Here is a 17,027-nt window from a genome sequence, read left to right on the forward strand (position 1 = left end):
AGTAAATTATTAATTCAACAAATACTAGTTGGCTTCAGGACACCTGGGTAGCTCAGTCAGTTAAGCGTCCTGTTCCCGATTTCGACTCAGGTCATGATCTCACAGTTCATGAATTTGAGCCCAATGCCAGGCTCTGCACTAAGAGTGCAGAGCCTGCTTAGGATTCTCTGTCTCTCTTTCTCTCTCTGCCCCTCCCCTGCTCACTCTCTCTATCTCAAAATAAATAAATCGGCTTTAAAAAAATGTGTATTAGTTGCCTTCCAACAATATGTCAAAAAGTAAGACTGATAATAAATAAAAAATAGTTTCAACCCTGAAAGGGCACTCAGAGGGTAAAAGAGAAGTAAACAGCCACTTACGAGAACAAAGTGACAAGGAAAAGATGATCTCTTTTTTTTTTTTTTAATTTACAAATTTTTATTTATTGCCTTTTTTTAGGGTTTTCGTAATAACCACTTTTGACAAAATTCCAAGGTACTTTAAAGGAATTCATATTTTGTCTATTTCATGATGGGCATAGGTCTGTTAAATGAGCACTAAAATCCTTGGCATTAGCTACAATCAAATGACAAATAGCAGCTCAGACTTCTTTTACTATACTAAAGATGATCTCTTTTTAAAAGATTGCCTCTGTGAAAACCAGAGAAGGGAAAGATGAACTCATGAAAATGAGAGCAGAAATTTCCTTTAGGAATTGAAACCTGGAGAATAAGATTTTACTAGCTGAAGAAGAATGATGCAGTGAAGAAAGAGAAACCCAGAGGGGAGAAAGTCCAGGCTTATCCTAGGAACTGATAATAATCTGGCTTAGGGAAGGGAAGAAAACACCGTGCAGCATGGGCGTGGCCTTAGTTATGGTAAAAATATTGGTTGGAACCATGCTGGCCTTTGGTGATGTGCTCCAGAATTGAGTCTACAGGCTGTGGGAAGCTATGGAAGCTTCTAGTATAGACATGAAATGTGATCCGAAATATACTTTTAGGAGGAACATGCCCAGTGCCATAAAAATGGTAGCTTGTGGGGCGCCTGGGTGGCGCAGTCGGTTAAGCGTCCGACTTCAGCCAGGTCACGATCTCGCGGTCCGTGAGTTCGAGCCCCGCGTCAGGCTCTGGGCTGATGGCTCGGAGCCTGGAGCCTGTTTCCGATTCTGTGTCTCCCTCTCTCTCTGCCCCTCCCCCGTTCATGCTCTGTCTCTCTCTGTCCCAAAAATAAATAAAAAATGTTGAAAAAAAAAATTTAAAAAAAAAAAAAAAAAATGGTAGCTTGTAACACAAAGAAGCCGGAAGTACAAAAACTTTCAGGGAACTTTTATCATTGCAGTGTTTTAGAAGAAAAAGTCTGAATGTGTCTGTCGGACCTCTCACCATCTCTTATCCCTGAATTCTATTGAATTCTCCTGAAGCCACTCTGGGTTTTTCTGTGCCTCTGTCTCTCCATCAGTATAACTAACAGAAGTCTCTCTCTCTCTCTCTGTTGTTGTTATGTCATTCCTACTAGATATCAGTTTGTGTTCCCCATGATCATTGCTTTTCTACCCGTTTTACCTCCGAAAAGAAGGCCAACTTTCTTCCTTTTCCGTAACGAAAATATTCCATACGTTAGATTTACCCAGTCGTGTCTCACTCATGATAGTCTAGGTGAAAGGAATTTGGCTAAGTCACTAAGAGAACAGGTCAGTAGCAATAATGCTGATTTCAGTTGGGTTTCTGAAGCTGGGGCTGAAATTAGGGTTATCTTCAAGATGAGCCATCTCAGTTTGGAATATATGTTGAAATTCGAAGTGTTAATATGCATGTCTGTTATCTTCTTTAGATCTCCACCTTCTCTTTGTTTTTATTTATGCTATTGGATTACTTTGGATATGGTGTGCTGTATTACATCACCTTTTTAATACCACAAGCCACCTTAATTGGCTGCATGTTCTTGTTTCTTTATGTAAGTAGTGCCACCATCTGCCCCAGTGTCCTAGAACTCTTGGCCAATTGTGAATGCTATGCTGGGGGTTGGGGTTCTACATCATGTTGAGTATACATGACATTGAAATATTTCTACCGCATGGATACCAGCTGAATTCCTCCCAGATAGGCCCGTGTGCTCCAGCTGAACTGCATTAGAAAACCTGCCCCCGGTCCGTGCATGGGGAGGGGGGGTAACAGGTGGTGGGAAACAGAGCAGTCTTTATGTACTCGTAGGCATGCTCAGCTTTAGAAGAAGGCAAATGAAATACCCCCGATCTTTGGGATCTTGCGATTCTCGAGAGGCACTCCATAGGAATAAAATCCTTTTCTTCTAGCTAATCGACTTCTACAAAAGGAAGAAAGATACAGTGCATGCATGAAGATGGGGAAAGGGAAGGGAAGAGAATGGGAGGGGAGGGGAAGGGAGGGGAGGGGAAAGGAGGGGAGGGGCTTATGAAGGATCAACGGGCACAGGAAGGTGTGTGAAGCTCTGCGGGATAAGGATAAACCCTGTTTCTCTCTCCTTCCTTGGAGAGGCTAACGCATGCCCAAGTTCCTCTCACCAGGTGGTGAGTACTTGCTAAATCCTATTGCTTCAAATAAAAACACAGTGCCTCTTAGACCTTGGGAGGAAGGAATACAACCCTTTGATACACATTTTGGAATGGACACCTACCCAATACTCATGGCGAAATCAGGGGACATACCAGTAGGGCTGTTCAGTGGGCCAATTCACGTTTATATGGATAAAAATGCACAAAACCAAAAACCTTCCTATGTAACCATTGTTTTTCCTTTTGCAGCAAGTCGAGTCTTCTCTTTGGACTCAAGAACCAACAAGGGCAGAGCCATTTCTGGTATTCTTAATTGTAAGAACACACCTGTCTTTCAAAACTGTTGTCTTTTCCTATACGAACAATTTTAATTCCTGTATACAGGGTGAAGCTTTTTATTAAGGTAGATATATGGGTATGTGTAGCCCATGGAGATAAAATATTAGTAAAATATGGAACACATTTTTCTATAAAGATTCACTGATTAGATAATATGCTTCCCAAATTTTGAAAACACTATACCAGTATTTAGACGAAATGACCTAAAGTAATGGTATTACCTAATTGTATTTGCTTCTAATGTTTCCATAAGCAAGATTGAAAACGAACTTGATAGTGGCACGATTTGACAGATAGATTATTGGAAATTTGAAATGGTTTTTCCAACCATACCTTTGGAGAAGTCCGACCATTCCTAGTTCATTTCTGATGTGAAACATTTCTCTTTGAGTGCTTCTAACCATGCATCTCTCTCTTTATTCCTAGCCTTTCCTTCATTTTATCATCTTCCTTTTTATTCTTCGGTGTCTGGAATGGAAGTTCGGAAAGACATCAACGAGGAAAGATCCTTTCTTTAGGTTGGGAGAAATCAAATTGGATTCTTTCATTTCAGTTATCAGTGGTTAATTTTTTTCATGCATAAAGTAACGATTTAGCAAAGAACTGCCAAGTCCTGGAACAGGCTGGGGTCGCAGCTATATGCCAAGACAAAATATAGAGATCGGAGTACCTAAATCAGAGGATTATAAGTAGAGGAGGAAAAGAGATCTGAAACACTCACTGTTAAGGGCTCTGTCTGACATGATGTGAAGTGAGAGGGTGGGAAAAGTTATCTGCTGCTAGTTCAGGGTTTTTTGTTTGCTTTTTAATGTTTATTTCTTTATTTTGAGAGAGAGAGACAGAGAGACAGAGACAACGAGCAGGGGAGAGGCAGAGGGTGAGAGGGAGAGAGAACCCCGAGTAGGATCTGCACTGTCAGCACAGAGCTTGATGCAGGATTCAAACTCATGAACCAGCGAGATCATGACCCGAACTGAAATCAGAAGCCAGGTGCTTAACCACCCGAGCCACCCAGGCTCGGGTGGCTGGTTCAGTTTAAACAACAATCAGTTTAAATAGATTGGTAGTTGAAGGAATGCTACCAGTCTAGGGAGGAAGACTAGAATGATGAATAAGCCAAAGACCGCAATAATTATGCTCCTTTCCTGTGGTGCCGAGAAGCCCAGCTGGTCGATCGCAGACTGGTCCGGTCATAATGGGACTTAGAAGCTGAGATTGTCTTTTTGTGGCATACAAGGACACGTCCATAAGCATCTTATTCCCTGTCTTCCATGCCACATTGATTTCATCTTTAACTATGACAGACAGTTGAGTGGGTGACTCACAAGGTAAAAGATGACCTTTAGGAAATCTAAGGTCGAGGCGCCTGGGTGGCCCTGTCAGTTAAGCATCCCACTTTGCTTTGGCTCAGGTCACGATCTCATGGCTCATGAGTTCGAGCCCCAAGTCGGGCTCTGCACAGATAACATGGAGCCTGCTTGGGATTCTGTCTCTCCCTCTCTCTCTGCCCCTCCCCCGCTCATGCTCTCTCTCAAAATAAATAATAAATAAACATACTTAAAAAAAAAAAAGAAATCTAAGATCGGTATGTGGGATTAGGGCAGAGGTAAGAGAGACTAAAATGACATAACTAGCTAGCTAGCTGGCTAGCTATGAAGGACCAGACTTAAAATAGAGGAGAAAGTGAATCTGGCACATATTCCCAAGAAATGGCCAGGCTCAGTAGGAGACCAAGCATCTAACTTGTATTTTCTGAGACCATCCTGACTCCAAATATGTCAACTCATTCTCCTCATGGAAATGCAATAATGCCAACATGGAGGTGGTGGTAAAGATAGGGTTTCTAGAAAAATTGCATCACTAAACTAGGATACTAAAGTCCTATGTTAGACAATAGATACTAAGTTGCCCAGCGATGATGAAAAAATAACGTCCCATAGGTAAGTAGAGCAAAAGATACGTGAGAAGCAATGGTCACTAAATATAGCAGTACCACGGACAGGAATAAGGTGAGGAAGGGCGGAGGAGTCATGGTACTAAAAGGAGAGTGTGACAATTTATTAAGTACCCAGCCTACTACTCAAAGCATCAGGTTTAAAGAATGCAGTATTCCGAATACAAGAATGAAGCTGCCAATCAGTGATTAATGGGTGGCTTTCTACTCTAGAATTTCTCCAAGAAGCAACAACGTGTATCAAAATCCAGAAGATCCAGAAGGGGAGGATGAAGATGTCCAAATGGAAAGAGTGAGAACAGCAGATGCCTTGAATTCCATGAACTTTGATGAGGTAAAACATACGTGGTAATGATTCCATCGAAACCACAAACATTTGTCGGTCAAAGTGGTCAGGCTACGAGTCTAATGCTCACAGAATTTTGAGTTTCTCTAATACATACAGGCAAAGACCACAACTCCAGTTTAGGAAGTGGTCATGTGATTACATCTAAAGAAGCAGATTAAGAGTCATGTCACCTCAGTTTGTCATTCACGGTTTAAAGAACCAGTAGAGAACAATGAAAATTGCAAAAGCCAAGAAAGACCTAGTGAACTTGAGAACCGGAATAAAGCGATAGGGTGACATTGCTTCTTGGAGAAAGTGCACGGTGCGGACTTCAAGGCAAAGTCTGGTCCACAGCTTGTTGTTTTGGATGCTTAAGGACAACACAGTACTTCTCCAAGTTTCTTTGCTCCTGTTCTGCACAAAATAACGTGCTGCTGAGTAACTGCCTTTGTCAGGGGTTAACGTGACTGAAAATAAAGACTAGGATTGGAGAATGGCCAGTAAACATGTCACCTAGGAGAAGGTCTTCTGTGATGCGTGGCTTGTGCCAACCAACCCAGTGGGAAGACACCAACCCAGTGGGAAGACAGAGTTTCTTCAAAGTTAACGGAGAGAATTAAGGTCTGATGTGATTTATTTGTTATTTACAGAGACCGGTCATTATTGCCAGCTGTCTACGCAAGGAGTATGCAGAGAAGAGGAAGCACTGCTTTTCCAAGAGGAAGAAGAAAATCGCCACGAGAAATGTCTCTTTCTGTGTTAGAAAAGGTTTGCCCCCAGTGGCTCATCCCCTGTTGGCTTGGGGCCCTCATTAGCTTTATGGTTCCTGATGAGAATCTGATGCATCATCTCTTGGTTTCACACACAGACTCATCAGCAGGTGACTGTGACAGCTCCTTTGACCTGTTCCATTTCTAAGTGAAATTAATTAACTCACCCCACGGATGGGGCACAGTCACATCTACATGGAAACCATGAGCAGTCTATTAAAATGAACCACTGGAGCTGTGACATTTCTATGTAACGAACATGATTGATTTCCTAGTGTTCTTCTTCACAAGAGAACTAACTGGGGTTGTACCCATCCAGTCAGAAGATTTGACCAGCAGCTGTCAGATGACCTCATTTTGTGTCATTGTCATGGAGTGCTTAGGGTCGCAGGAGACAAGAGTATGATACACTGGTTTCCAAGAGTGGCTTTACCCCTTCCTATCGGTGTGACCGTGGGCAGCTAACCTAATCTCTGAGAGCCGGCCCCAGATACGTAAGAAGGGATTATGGTAACTTCTCAGGGTTGACAAGTACATGAGATACTGTGTATAAAGCACATAGCACGATACTTGTCACATAGCAAGACTTCAGACTCTGTTACATTTTTTTTTAATTTTTTTGTTTATTTGTTTATTTTGAGAGAGAAAGTCAATATTAAGTGTAACCATTTTTTTTCAGGTGAGGTTTTAGGATTATTAGGACACAATGGAGCTGGTAAAAGTACATCCATTAAGGTGATAACTGGAGACACAAAACCAACTGCTGGACAGGTAAGTGAATTAGGCTAATAATTTACATTAATTTTAATACATATTATAGTTATAATTATGATATATTTTAATGTATCATATTTTAATATAATTATAATATATGGTTATATACCACATATAATTATAATGTATTATGTTTTATATAATTATAATATGTTACAATATAATTATGCTAATAAATTTATAAGATGTTGGGGCACGTGGGTGGCTCGATTAAGTATCCAACTTCGGCTCGGGTCACAATCTCGTGAGTTCGAGCCCCGCATCACGCTCCGTGCTGACAGCTCAGAGCCTAGAGCCTGCTGTAGATTCTGTGTCTCCCTCTCTATCTGCCCTCCCCCTGCTTGCCTTCTGTCTCTCTCTCCCAAAAATAAATAAACATTAATTTTTTTTAATTTATAAGATGTTAAAACTTTGTAAACAGCAAATATCATTTAATCATTAGATGATTGAAGTAAACTAGCAGAATAATACATTCACAAATTAACGTGTTCATACACAGAAAAATTAATCGCTGCCAGGGAGCAATTACTTATGCCTTCAGAGACATTTAGAGGGAATGTTCAGTATCCGATCAGAAATCAATATCAGAATCCGTACAAGTCTTATTTACAATATCATAAAACACACGCATTTGCACTTTGTTTTTCTTGACAAACTATTTGCTTCCATTTACTAACAGCGAGTGCAGTGTAACGCATTACTCTTTTGTTTTAGAGTTTTAAAATTTTTATGTATTTATTTTTCATGTTTTATTTATTTTTGAGAGAGCACGAGCAGGGGAGGGGCAGAGAGAGGGGGACAGAGGATCCCAAGAGGACTCTGTGCTGACAGCAGTGAGCCCGATGTGGGGCTTGAACCCACAAACCGCGAGATCATGACCTTAGCCCAAGTCAGATGCCCAACTGGCTGGGCCACCCGAGGTGCCCCTGTTTTAGACTTTTTTAAATTGAAATATAGTAGACATACAGGATTTGCACATTCAATGAACAATTGTTTTCCCTGCATATAATGCTTTAACCTCGAATTAAAATGTTGAAAAAAAAACACCTTTATTAAGTAATTATATTCATTGTCCTGCACAACATGCTTGGACACTGGAATGTGTATTTTTGCACAGATCCACTATTTCTTGGGAGTATTTGTAAGGAATGGCTCAAAGTTGAGGGATATGAAGTCAACTTGAATCGTACATGCAATTGAACCGTATAAAGTGGTCTGAAAAAACAAAGGGGCTCAGATTTATCAAAGAGAGAGACAACATGACGTATAGAGAAAACATTTCCCCCCAAACTCCTTGGCAGAAAAAAAGAAAACTTTAAGAGCTCGCTCCTTTGGAAAGTATGTCCAGGGTTGTGGAGAACAGAATATAACGCAGAGGTCTAGGGGATTGCACCGTGGGAAAGGGGTTGGTGGTCAGCCTGGAGGGAAAAGACCTCCTGTAAAGTGATTGACAACCCACTAAAGACGGAAGAGAAAACATATCCACAATCCCTCCGAAGCCGAGCTGAGAGCAGGTGTCTGTGAAGGGGGCCACTCAGGGAGGTTGGTGGCTTGGTCAACTCTAACTGGACTCCTTCAGTTGAGACCACGCTTCAATTCAGTCACCACCTGGACCCTAAATCATTATTTTATTTCTCATCACACATGAGTACAAAAGGAGGAAGTAACTGTTCATAGATACATGGCGATGAAATATTTTCAAAGGTAGGTACGTTCTGGGACACCTGGCTGGCTCAGTCGGTAGAGCGTGCAACTCCTGATCTCAGGTTGTGAGTTCGAGCCCCACGTTGGGTGTAGAGATTACTTAAAAAGGATAGGGGCGCCTGGGTGGCTCAGTCGGTTAAGCATCCGACTCTTGATTTCAGCTCGGGTCATGATCTCGCGGTTCATGGGTTTGAGCCCCGCATCAGGCTCTATGCTGACGGTGTGGAGCCTGCCTGGGATTCTTTCTCCCTCTCTCTCTGCCCCTTCCCTGCTCTCACTCTCCCGCGTTCTCCAAATAAATAAATAAATAAATTTTAAAAAGTATAATAAAATAAAAATCCTGAGAATAAAACATACTAAGCATTTTTTTTTTAAAGATCTGAGTTACAAAGTCAGCTATTTGGGTGTCATGAAATTAGCTGTCATCAGATCAGCCAGTGTGATCTTTATAAACAATGTCATTGTCCTACTTAAATATTTTCAACAACCTCTTACTGCACTAAGGCTGAAGGACCCCCCCCCACCCCCACGCCGGACCCCCCACCTGCTGGCAGCTGCAGGGACCGATTATCATGTTCCTTCTCCATTCGCCTTTCTTTCCTTTCTCACTCGGCCCCAGGCTCCCAGCTTTGTCTAGGGTCGAAGAACATATCAAGCTTCATTATGGCGCAGGGCTTTGCTCTGGCTCTTTCCTCTGCTCCAGATTCCTTTCCTCTGGGCTTTTCCATGGCAGGTGCCCTCTTGCTCTCCCCCCCACAATGGCCCCTCAGCAAACAGGCTTTCTCTGATGACCCTACCTACTCATCTCCACTGGTATTCCCCAACCCAGCTTCCGGACTGCTCCCACTACGGTACCTTACGAGCTGCCTGTATTCCATCCATTCATTCTTCTAGTTCTTTATTGCCCGATTCACTTGGTAGCAGGAAAACCCCCAAAATAAGAGGGGTGCTGGCTGTTACATGGGTGGCTCTCAAAAAACATTGGATCATGGATCCAATAGTGAGTAATTAAATTCACCAATTCATATACTTTCTTCCTGACTGCGACGAGGAAATTGTATATCAACTTTTGGCCACGATGGCAAGACGGTCCCGTTGGTGAGATTTTTGATTTTTCGGCTTCGGTTAGGTGGGGCACTCACTTGTTTTCATGGGCTTGCTCTCTGACGACCTTTCTCCAATGCAGATTGAGGACAGGTTGGTCAACCCGATTAGGACTTAGAGAGTCTCTAGTTTTTCTAGGTTTGTAAGGAGAAAGATGCCATTGAAATATGCAGGGGAAGCAAACAAACCCAGAGGGCAGGCTCTGAGCGTGAACTTTCCTCTGCAGGTACTACTAAAAGGGAGCCGTGAAGAGGACTCCCTGGGTTTCCTAGGGTACTGTCCTCAGGAGAACGTGCTGTGGCCCAACCTGACCACGAAGGAGCACTTGGAGGTGTTCGCTGCCGTGAAAGGGCTCAGGAAAGCCGATGCGGCAGTCACCATCACAAGGTAGGCGGGAGCCACAGGTGTTCTATGCCTGAGGGTGCGGGACAGTTGGGAGTGACGAGCTTCACTGTCATTCTGGACAGAAGACTCCTCTCTTGAGAGGAAGAGAGAGAGAGGGAGAGCGAGAGGGAGAGCGAGCGATCAACCCCTGACCCAGACCACACTGGGTAGATTCCCCACTAGAAACCCGTTTCCTGTATTTCAAAGTGTTCATTTTCCTCTCATACTGAATATGAAAATTAAAAAGTAACCATCAGTGAAAGTTACCAAAAATACTAAAATTAAGCATAGGGCACCTGCCTCAGTTAAGTGCCCAACTTCGGCTCAGATCATGATCTCACGGTTCGTGAGTTTGAGCCCTGTATCAGACTCTGCTGACAGCACGGATCCTGCTTAGGCTTCTCTCTCTCTCTCTCTCTCTCTCTCTCAAAAATAAATAAACATTTTTTGGGGGCGCCTGGGTGGCTCAGTTGGTTGAGCGTCCGACTTCAGCTCAGGTAATGATCTCCCAGCTCGTGGGTTCGAGCCCCGCATCAGGCTCTGTGCTGACAGCTAAGAGCCAGGACCCTGCTTCAGATTCTGTGCCTCCCTCTCTCTCTGCCCCAACCCACTTGCATTCTGTCTCTGTCTCTCTCAAAAGTAGATAAACATTAAAAAAAATTTTTTTAATAAATATTTTTTAAAAGCAAAATATAAGTACAATTCAGTATAAAGTATTTATTTTGGCACAACTATTTAGAAATCATGAAATGTGCTTCTATTCTTTTAAAAGAGAAAACTGTCTCTCTGAGGGGATCAGACCAACCAGTTTAAAATTGCCTGGCATGTAGGGCCGCCTGAGTGGCTCAGTCGGTTGGGCATCTGACTTCAGCTCAGGTCATGATCTCGCGGTCTGTGAGTTCGAGCCCCACGTCGGGCTCTGTGCTGATGGCTCAGAGCCTGGAGCCTGCTTCACATTCTGTGTCTCCCTCTCTCTCTCTGCCTCTCCCCCTGCTCACACTCTGGGCCTCTCTCTCTCTCTCTCTCTCAAAAATAAATAAAAATACTTTTTAAAAATTTAAAAAAAAAGAAAAGATCACCTGGTGTCTATTTTCAGAACCGCATTTCTGAGCTCCGCTCTGCATCCTTGGGCTGCGGGTCTGCCCTCCTTCCAACTTCCTCACTGTGATGCCCCATCGTGTTTCCCTCCTTCAGGCTGGTGGATGCACTCAAGCTTCAGGACCAGCTGAAGCTGCCCGTGAGGACCTTATCCGAGGGAATAAAGAGGAAGGTAAGAGGGGGGGCTCAGCGTTCCTCTGCACACCCCACATGTCGGCCCCAGACACGCTGTTCCTCTCGTTCCAGCTGTGCTTTGCGCTGAGCATCCTGGGAAACCCATCGGTGGTGCTTCTGGACGAGCCGTCCACGGGGATGGACCCCGAGGGGCAGCAGCACATGTGGTGAGGGGGCACGACCCCGTCGGGGCCAGCTCCACTGCCCCGTAGGAAATCTGTGAATTGCTTTCCTGCTGTAAGAATGGCCCCTTAAACTGTCTCTTAAAGGAGACACCTCTCAGGATCGTTAGCGCCACCGATATTTGGCAAACCAAAAAGGAAACCTCTCCCCGATGATAGTCCATCACTGAAGAAAGAGTAGGCATCGTTGATCGCCGCGGTGATAACCACGCCAGGCTGGTGTTTTAGAGCGAGGGCCCAGTATTAGGTTGTCGAGGTGGGATCGGGTCCTCCGTGTCACCTTGTATATTTCTTAGGAATGCATTTTCTCCTACGAGGCTGTGACACCTCTGTTGCTGGATTCTCCCTGCTCCTTCGCGCAGCCTTTTCATAACCAGTCTCCTGCTCAGCATTTCTCTTTCAGTGCCACCTCGTGATCGACATGGTATTCTGTGCCCGCTCCTCTTCCAACGCCTGGCTCCCCCCCTCCCCCTCCTCCCACCTGCCTCCCTCCCCCCACCCCCCCATACGGGTCCCTCCCTTGCTTAAGCTCTTTTTGCAAATGACTCAACCTTCGTGCCAGTTACAAATTCTTCTCTCTGCCCACTTACGATTAACGAGAAGCCTTTCACAATTGCACATGGTCCTTTGACGATTCAGGCAGGCAATCCGGGCCAACTTTAAGAACACGGAGAGAGGAGCCCTCCTGACGACCCACTACATGGCAGAGGCGGAGGCCGTGTGTGACCGCGTGGCCATCATGGTGTCCGGAAGGCTGAGGTGGGTGCCCGTCCACCCCCGCGCTGGGCGCCCAGGTGCACGGCCGGAGGAGCCTGTGGACAGAGGGAGGTCTCCGCGCGGCTGTAGCTCCTGCATCTGGGTCCACCAGTGAGGTCCTTTAGACACCAAGGGTCTCAAGCGTGGTGTTTCCTGTCCCGTTCCCCTGTCTCTTACGACCACATCCTCCTCCCACCTCCAGGTGTATCGGTTCCATCCAACACCTGAAGAGCAAATTTGGCAAGAATTACCTGCTGGAGATGAAAGTGAAGGCCCTCGAGCAAAGGGAAAGCCTCCACCGCGAAATCCTGAGGGTTTTCCCCCAGGCTGCTCGGCAGGAAAGGTAAAGCTGGGTGCTTGCTGGTTTTGATCTGATACCAAGCTTTTCCTTGCCGGTTTCATTGATGCATGGCCCTCGGAGTCCACAGTGAGCCCCAAAGGAAACCTCAAAGAAGTTATTTGCTGGACACCCAAGAACCTAAATTGGAGAAGAGAAGAGCTGGTGTAAAATCAGAGGGACTAAGTGCTAAGTGCCCGGTACTGTCCTCATCTTGCATTATTCTACTTCATCCTCCCCGAGACTTGCCAAGGAAGACACCGTTTTTCCATTTTTCCTGGGATGGTTTCAAAAGAGCATGTGAAAGTCTGGCCACTACAAGGACCTTAATGAGTGGAACTGATTGTTACCTTTAAGAATAGGAAACTGAGGGGCGCCTGGGTGGCTCAGGGTTAAGCATCCGACTTCGACTCGGCTCATGATCTCACCGTCCATGGGTTCGAGCCCCATGTCGGGTTTTGCGCTGACAGCTCGGAGCCTGGAGCCTGCTTCGGATTCTGTGTCTCCCTCTGTCTCTGCCCCTCCCCTGCTTTCTCTCTCTCTCTCTCTCTCTCTGTCTCTCTGTCTTTCAAAAATAAATGCACATTAAAAAAAAAAGAATAGGAAACTGATAAGGGAGGTCACATGACAGCTAACAAGTGGCACAAGAATATAAACCTAATTATTTCACTTCAAATCTATTTTATAAACAGTCTAGTAATGGCACAGTTCTCAGGAGCATAATACAGTAAAAATCAAGAGATTAATTTTAGGGGCATTTTTATCAGCTAGACTTGATGACAGAAGACAGATGATTTAGGAGTTGGGGGAGAAAACAGGAAAGGGTGATAAGTCACAACAATACGGTGGGAAAATACTATTTCTACAGTGGAGTATAAGTATCACAGCAATGCTGTACCTTGTGTGCAGCCCACGACTGAATAGAAATAGGTCATGAGGTCACAAGGAATGAGAATAGATGAGAACGATTGCCCCATAAAGCGAGCTAATAGCATCCTTTTTAAAATGTTTAAATGTTTATTTATTTTGAGAGAGAGAGAGACAGAGGGAGACACAGAATCCAAAGCAGGCTCCAGGCTCCGAGCTGTCAGCACAGAACCCCACGCAGGGCTCGAACTCACGAACCATGAGATCATGCCCTGAGCCGAGGTCGGACGCTCAACCGACTGAGCCACCCAGGTGCCCCGCGCAAATAGTATCTTAACAAAATGAAATCTAAATCCTCCTGATTTTCAAATGGTAAAAAGACAAGTGTTCATCTGAGAAACAAATTATTTTTAAAAAATGCGATTCAATTCAATTTCAGTTATATTTTCAGTTTTATATTCAGGATTCAATTACATTATCCCAAATTAGGAGAGCATAGGGCAAGGTCAGAGAGAGATGAGTTCTCTGGAGAAAAGACCCAGAGTCCCCACGTGAATTGGGTGACGTCAAGCAACTACCAGGGGTCAGTCCCTGGCTGGAAGGTGATGTTTGAGGAGCCAGTGTTCAGCTGAAAAGATAAGGTGACAGGTGACTCTGGCACATGTCCACGTTTTACCTGCACTGCACCTCTTATCTCAGAAGCCAAGGGCACGATCCCCTCCTGCCTCCCAGTTGTCCTTGTGGACGGCCTCAGCCTGGGCATTTCGCTGGCCCAAACTGACTCTTAGGAGGACAGCGACCGGAGAGAGGGTCGCAGCCAGCTGGCACCTGCACAGGTGGTACCGGCCTCAGCCCCGCCCCTCTCCCCCCAGGTTCTCTTCGGTGATGGTCTATAAAGTGCCAGTGGAAGATGTTCGACCTTTAGCACGAGCTTTCTTCATGTTAGAGAAGGGTAAGAGCGACACACTTTGAAATAAGATCCCCCGGAAAGCAGGTAATTCCAGATCCTAGGTGAATCCGTCGGCACGACCAGAACGGAATGTGACCTGAGGTGTTCGTTTTCAGAGTTCAAATCTCCAGTTGAATTTTATGGGCACGGGATCAAAGAGGTGGACAGATTCTGTGTGTGTTGGGTGTTGGAGGAGGGGCAGGGGGTTAATGGGAGTGATTTTACCTTTGGTGGGGTTTTCCTGTGTGTGTGTATACACACACACACACACACACACACAGGAACAACCTAAGTCAAAATTCAGTTGTGTATGCATTCAAGGAGGATGCTTTCTTTGGGAACATTGACGCATGCATATTTACAATTCAATTTTTATATGGACTTGCATCTTATTTTATTGCCTTAGGCTGGGTATTAAGAAACTGGCCCCTGTCTGGTCATTAGAACAATCTTCCCTTGTCTGTTGCACTTCAAAAGTGACCACGCTGCGTCTGTCCTCACTGCCCCATGTTTTTCTTGCCATCAGAGCTCATTAGCTCTGCTTCTCTGAACTGTGCTAGCCGCAACTCCCTCCCTATGCGCTTTCCATTGTCACGGCTCAGTGATCTTTTTGCTGGCTTGCCACCTTCCCTAGGGAAGACATTTAAGGCTCCTGGTTCGAGAAGACTTTTTTTACTCCTGCCGATAACATTCATGGTCACGGCAGTGCCCCCTTTCCATTCTCCGAGCTGAGGACCCCAACTCTCTGGACCATGTGTTCGTGCAGTCCCTTCCGGACCGACACTGTGGCCAGTACTGGCCTGGAGGTTCTGCTGGCGACCTATTTCCAGTCTACTGCCCGCCCATCGGGGCTGGGACTAGTCCCATTTTGGTTAAGGACAAGGGTTTTCAACTCAATTAGGAGCAAGCTGTCACTGGAGAGAGAGGCCCACAAAAGATATCTGCTCCCCAGAAACCCTCAAACATCTTTCCATATCATCTTCTGATGCTTCCCTTTGCCAAATGTGTCTTCCTTCCACTTCTTCCTGTGCTGAGTGTGCAAAAGCCTTGGATCACACACAGGGAAGGAGGCCTTTGCAGCACCGTTTCCTCCATTAAACAGACATCGCGAACACTGTGCTAAATGAGCATTGCGTGAGCACTTTTCTCCCCAGACCCAAGTGAATGCATTGGTGTGTTTCATTTTTAATTTTTTTTTTTTTTAATGTTTATTTTTGAGAGAGAGAGAGTGCAAGCAGGGGAGGAGCGGAGAGAGAGAGGGAGACACAGAATCCGAAGCAGGCTCCAGGCTCCGAGCTGTCGGCACAGAGCCCGACGCGGGGCTCGAACCCACGAGCCACCAGATCGTGACCTGAGCTGAAGTCGGACGCTCAGCCGACTGAGCCACCCAGGCGTCCCAGCATTGGCGTATTTTTAACTGAATGCAATCCTTAAACTAGGCACATTGTCATTGAAACTTTTTTATTCAACAAGTTTTTAAAAGTTGTTTGTACTGGATGCTGAACTGTCCGGATGTAAAAATATATGAACTCCTGGGGCGCCTTGGGTCACTCAGTCGGTTAAGCGATCAACTTCAGCTCAGGTCATGATCTCGCAGCTTGTGAGTACGAGCCCCGCGTCGGGCTCTGTGCGGACGGCTCGGAGCCTGGAGCCTGCTTTGGATTCTGTGGCTCCCTCTCTCTCTCTGCCCCTCCCCTGCTCAAACTCTGTCTCTCTGTTTCTCTCCAAAATAAGTAAACATTAAAATATGTATCTATGAACTCCTCATGTGCACCCATCCTTCTGCAGTTAAACAGAGCTTCGACCTGGAGGAGTACAGCCTCTCGCAGTCCACCCTGGAGCAGGTGCGTCCGTTTTAGGGACTTTGTTGCATCCGTGGGACAGAAGTGTACAAGCTGTGCCCGTGCTTTGCACTCGCTTGGAGCTGCGGGAGGCAGCGTGACCTCCCCGTCTCTTCATTTCTCGCCCCTCTCAGGTGTTCCTGGAGCTCTCCAAGGAGCAGGAGCTGGATGACTTTGACGAAGAACTTGACCCCTCAGTTAGATGGAAGCTCCTCCCCCAGGAGGACCCTTGACGCGCCAAAACCTCTATTTCCTTTCAAGCCTGCAGTTGTTTTTTTTTTGAGACATTTATTTTTATAGCTTCAATGTCAGATTTCTAGAAACTATATTGTAAACACAACATGATTCTTCCTGTGGTGGAGAGAAGGAGCAAGCGCTGGGCAATTTCAGTGACCGCGTGGACAGAGGCACATGGCTGAGCCCGCCTCCTGGTCACAGCCGCTGTGTCTCTGCAGGTGGCCCTGATTCCCTATTTCTGCATAATACTGAATAAGCAAACTCACTCTTACGAGACTGTTTCATTTTCTGAGTACAATAAACACATTGGGTTCAACTGTTTGTTTGTTTGTTTATCAAAACCTTAAAATACTCTCTCACGTAGACTTTGTGAAGCTGATATTTTAATAAGAATTTAAGTGACCATGTCAAAGGTGTCATACTTTTCGAAATAGATTTTTTTTTTGTATATTCTTGTGGCTAAAAATATGACGGCATCATTCGTTCTAATATCTGATACCAGTATATTTGAAAACACATCCACTGGTAATGCTATGAGTAGCATACACACGTACTTGTGATTAGGAGTTTACTGAACTTTTTAAATCCTGGTAAACCATTGAAGTCCCATTTTCACTGTATTTTAAAATCGAGGCTTCAGAGTTGCCCGTTTTGCCACGGATCGTTCGTAGATATTTGCCGCCTGGTCTAAGAAAGTTGATAAATGACCAAGTTGGT

At 45.1% G+C, this 17,027-nt stretch overlaps 1 protein-coding gene across 7 annotated transcripts in view; it reads left to right on the plus strand.

The window, feature by feature from the left end:
* Positions 1 to 16,626, plus strand: part of LOC109277156 (ABC-type organic anion transporter ABCA8-like) — an 82,461-nt gene extending 65,835 nt beyond the window's left edge. For 5 of the 7 annotated variants that reach the window (XM_053893353.1, XM_053893357.1, XM_053893352.1 and 2 more), the window contains 14 exons: positions 1,813 to 1,935; positions 2,762 to 2,827; positions 3,278 to 3,369; positions 5,019 to 5,139; positions 5,784 to 5,901; positions 6,583 to 6,674; positions 9,712 to 9,872; positions 11,064 to 11,139; positions 11,214 to 11,308; positions 11,963 to 12,082; positions 12,282 to 12,422; positions 14,156 to 14,235; positions 16,021 to 16,076; positions 16,208 to 16,626. In XM_053893353.1, the coding sequence (XP_053749328.1) occupies positions 1,813 to 1,935; positions 2,762 to 2,827; positions 3,278 to 3,369; positions 5,019 to 5,139; positions 5,784 to 5,901; positions 6,583 to 6,674; positions 9,712 to 9,872; positions 11,064 to 11,139; positions 11,214 to 11,308; positions 11,963 to 12,082; positions 12,282 to 12,422; positions 14,156 to 14,235; positions 16,021 to 16,076; positions 16,208 to 16,306 (1,440 nt within the window). In that variant the 3' untranslated portion in view covers positions 16,307 to 16,626. Of the gene's footprint in view, positions 1 to 1,812; positions 1,936 to 2,761; positions 2,828 to 3,277; positions 3,370 to 5,018; positions 5,140 to 5,783; positions 5,902 to 6,582; positions 6,675 to 9,711; positions 9,873 to 11,063; positions 11,140 to 11,213; positions 11,309 to 11,962; positions 12,083 to 12,281; positions 12,423 to 12,507; positions 12,617 to 14,155; positions 14,236 to 16,020; positions 16,081 to 16,207 lie in introns of those variants that run through there. The other 2 variants (XR_008418899.1, XM_053893356.1) reach the window with 2 other exon arrangements.
* The last annotated feature ends 401 nt before the right edge of the window (positions 16,627 to 17,027 follow it).

This window comes from Panthera pardus, unplaced genomic scaffold (genome assembly GCF_024362965.1).
Source record: "Panthera pardus isolate Hobbes unplaced genomic scaffold, ASM2436296v1 HiC_scaffold_3, whole genome shotgun sequence".
NCBI lineage: Eukaryota > Metazoa > Chordata > Mammalia > Carnivora > Felidae > Panthera > Panthera pardus.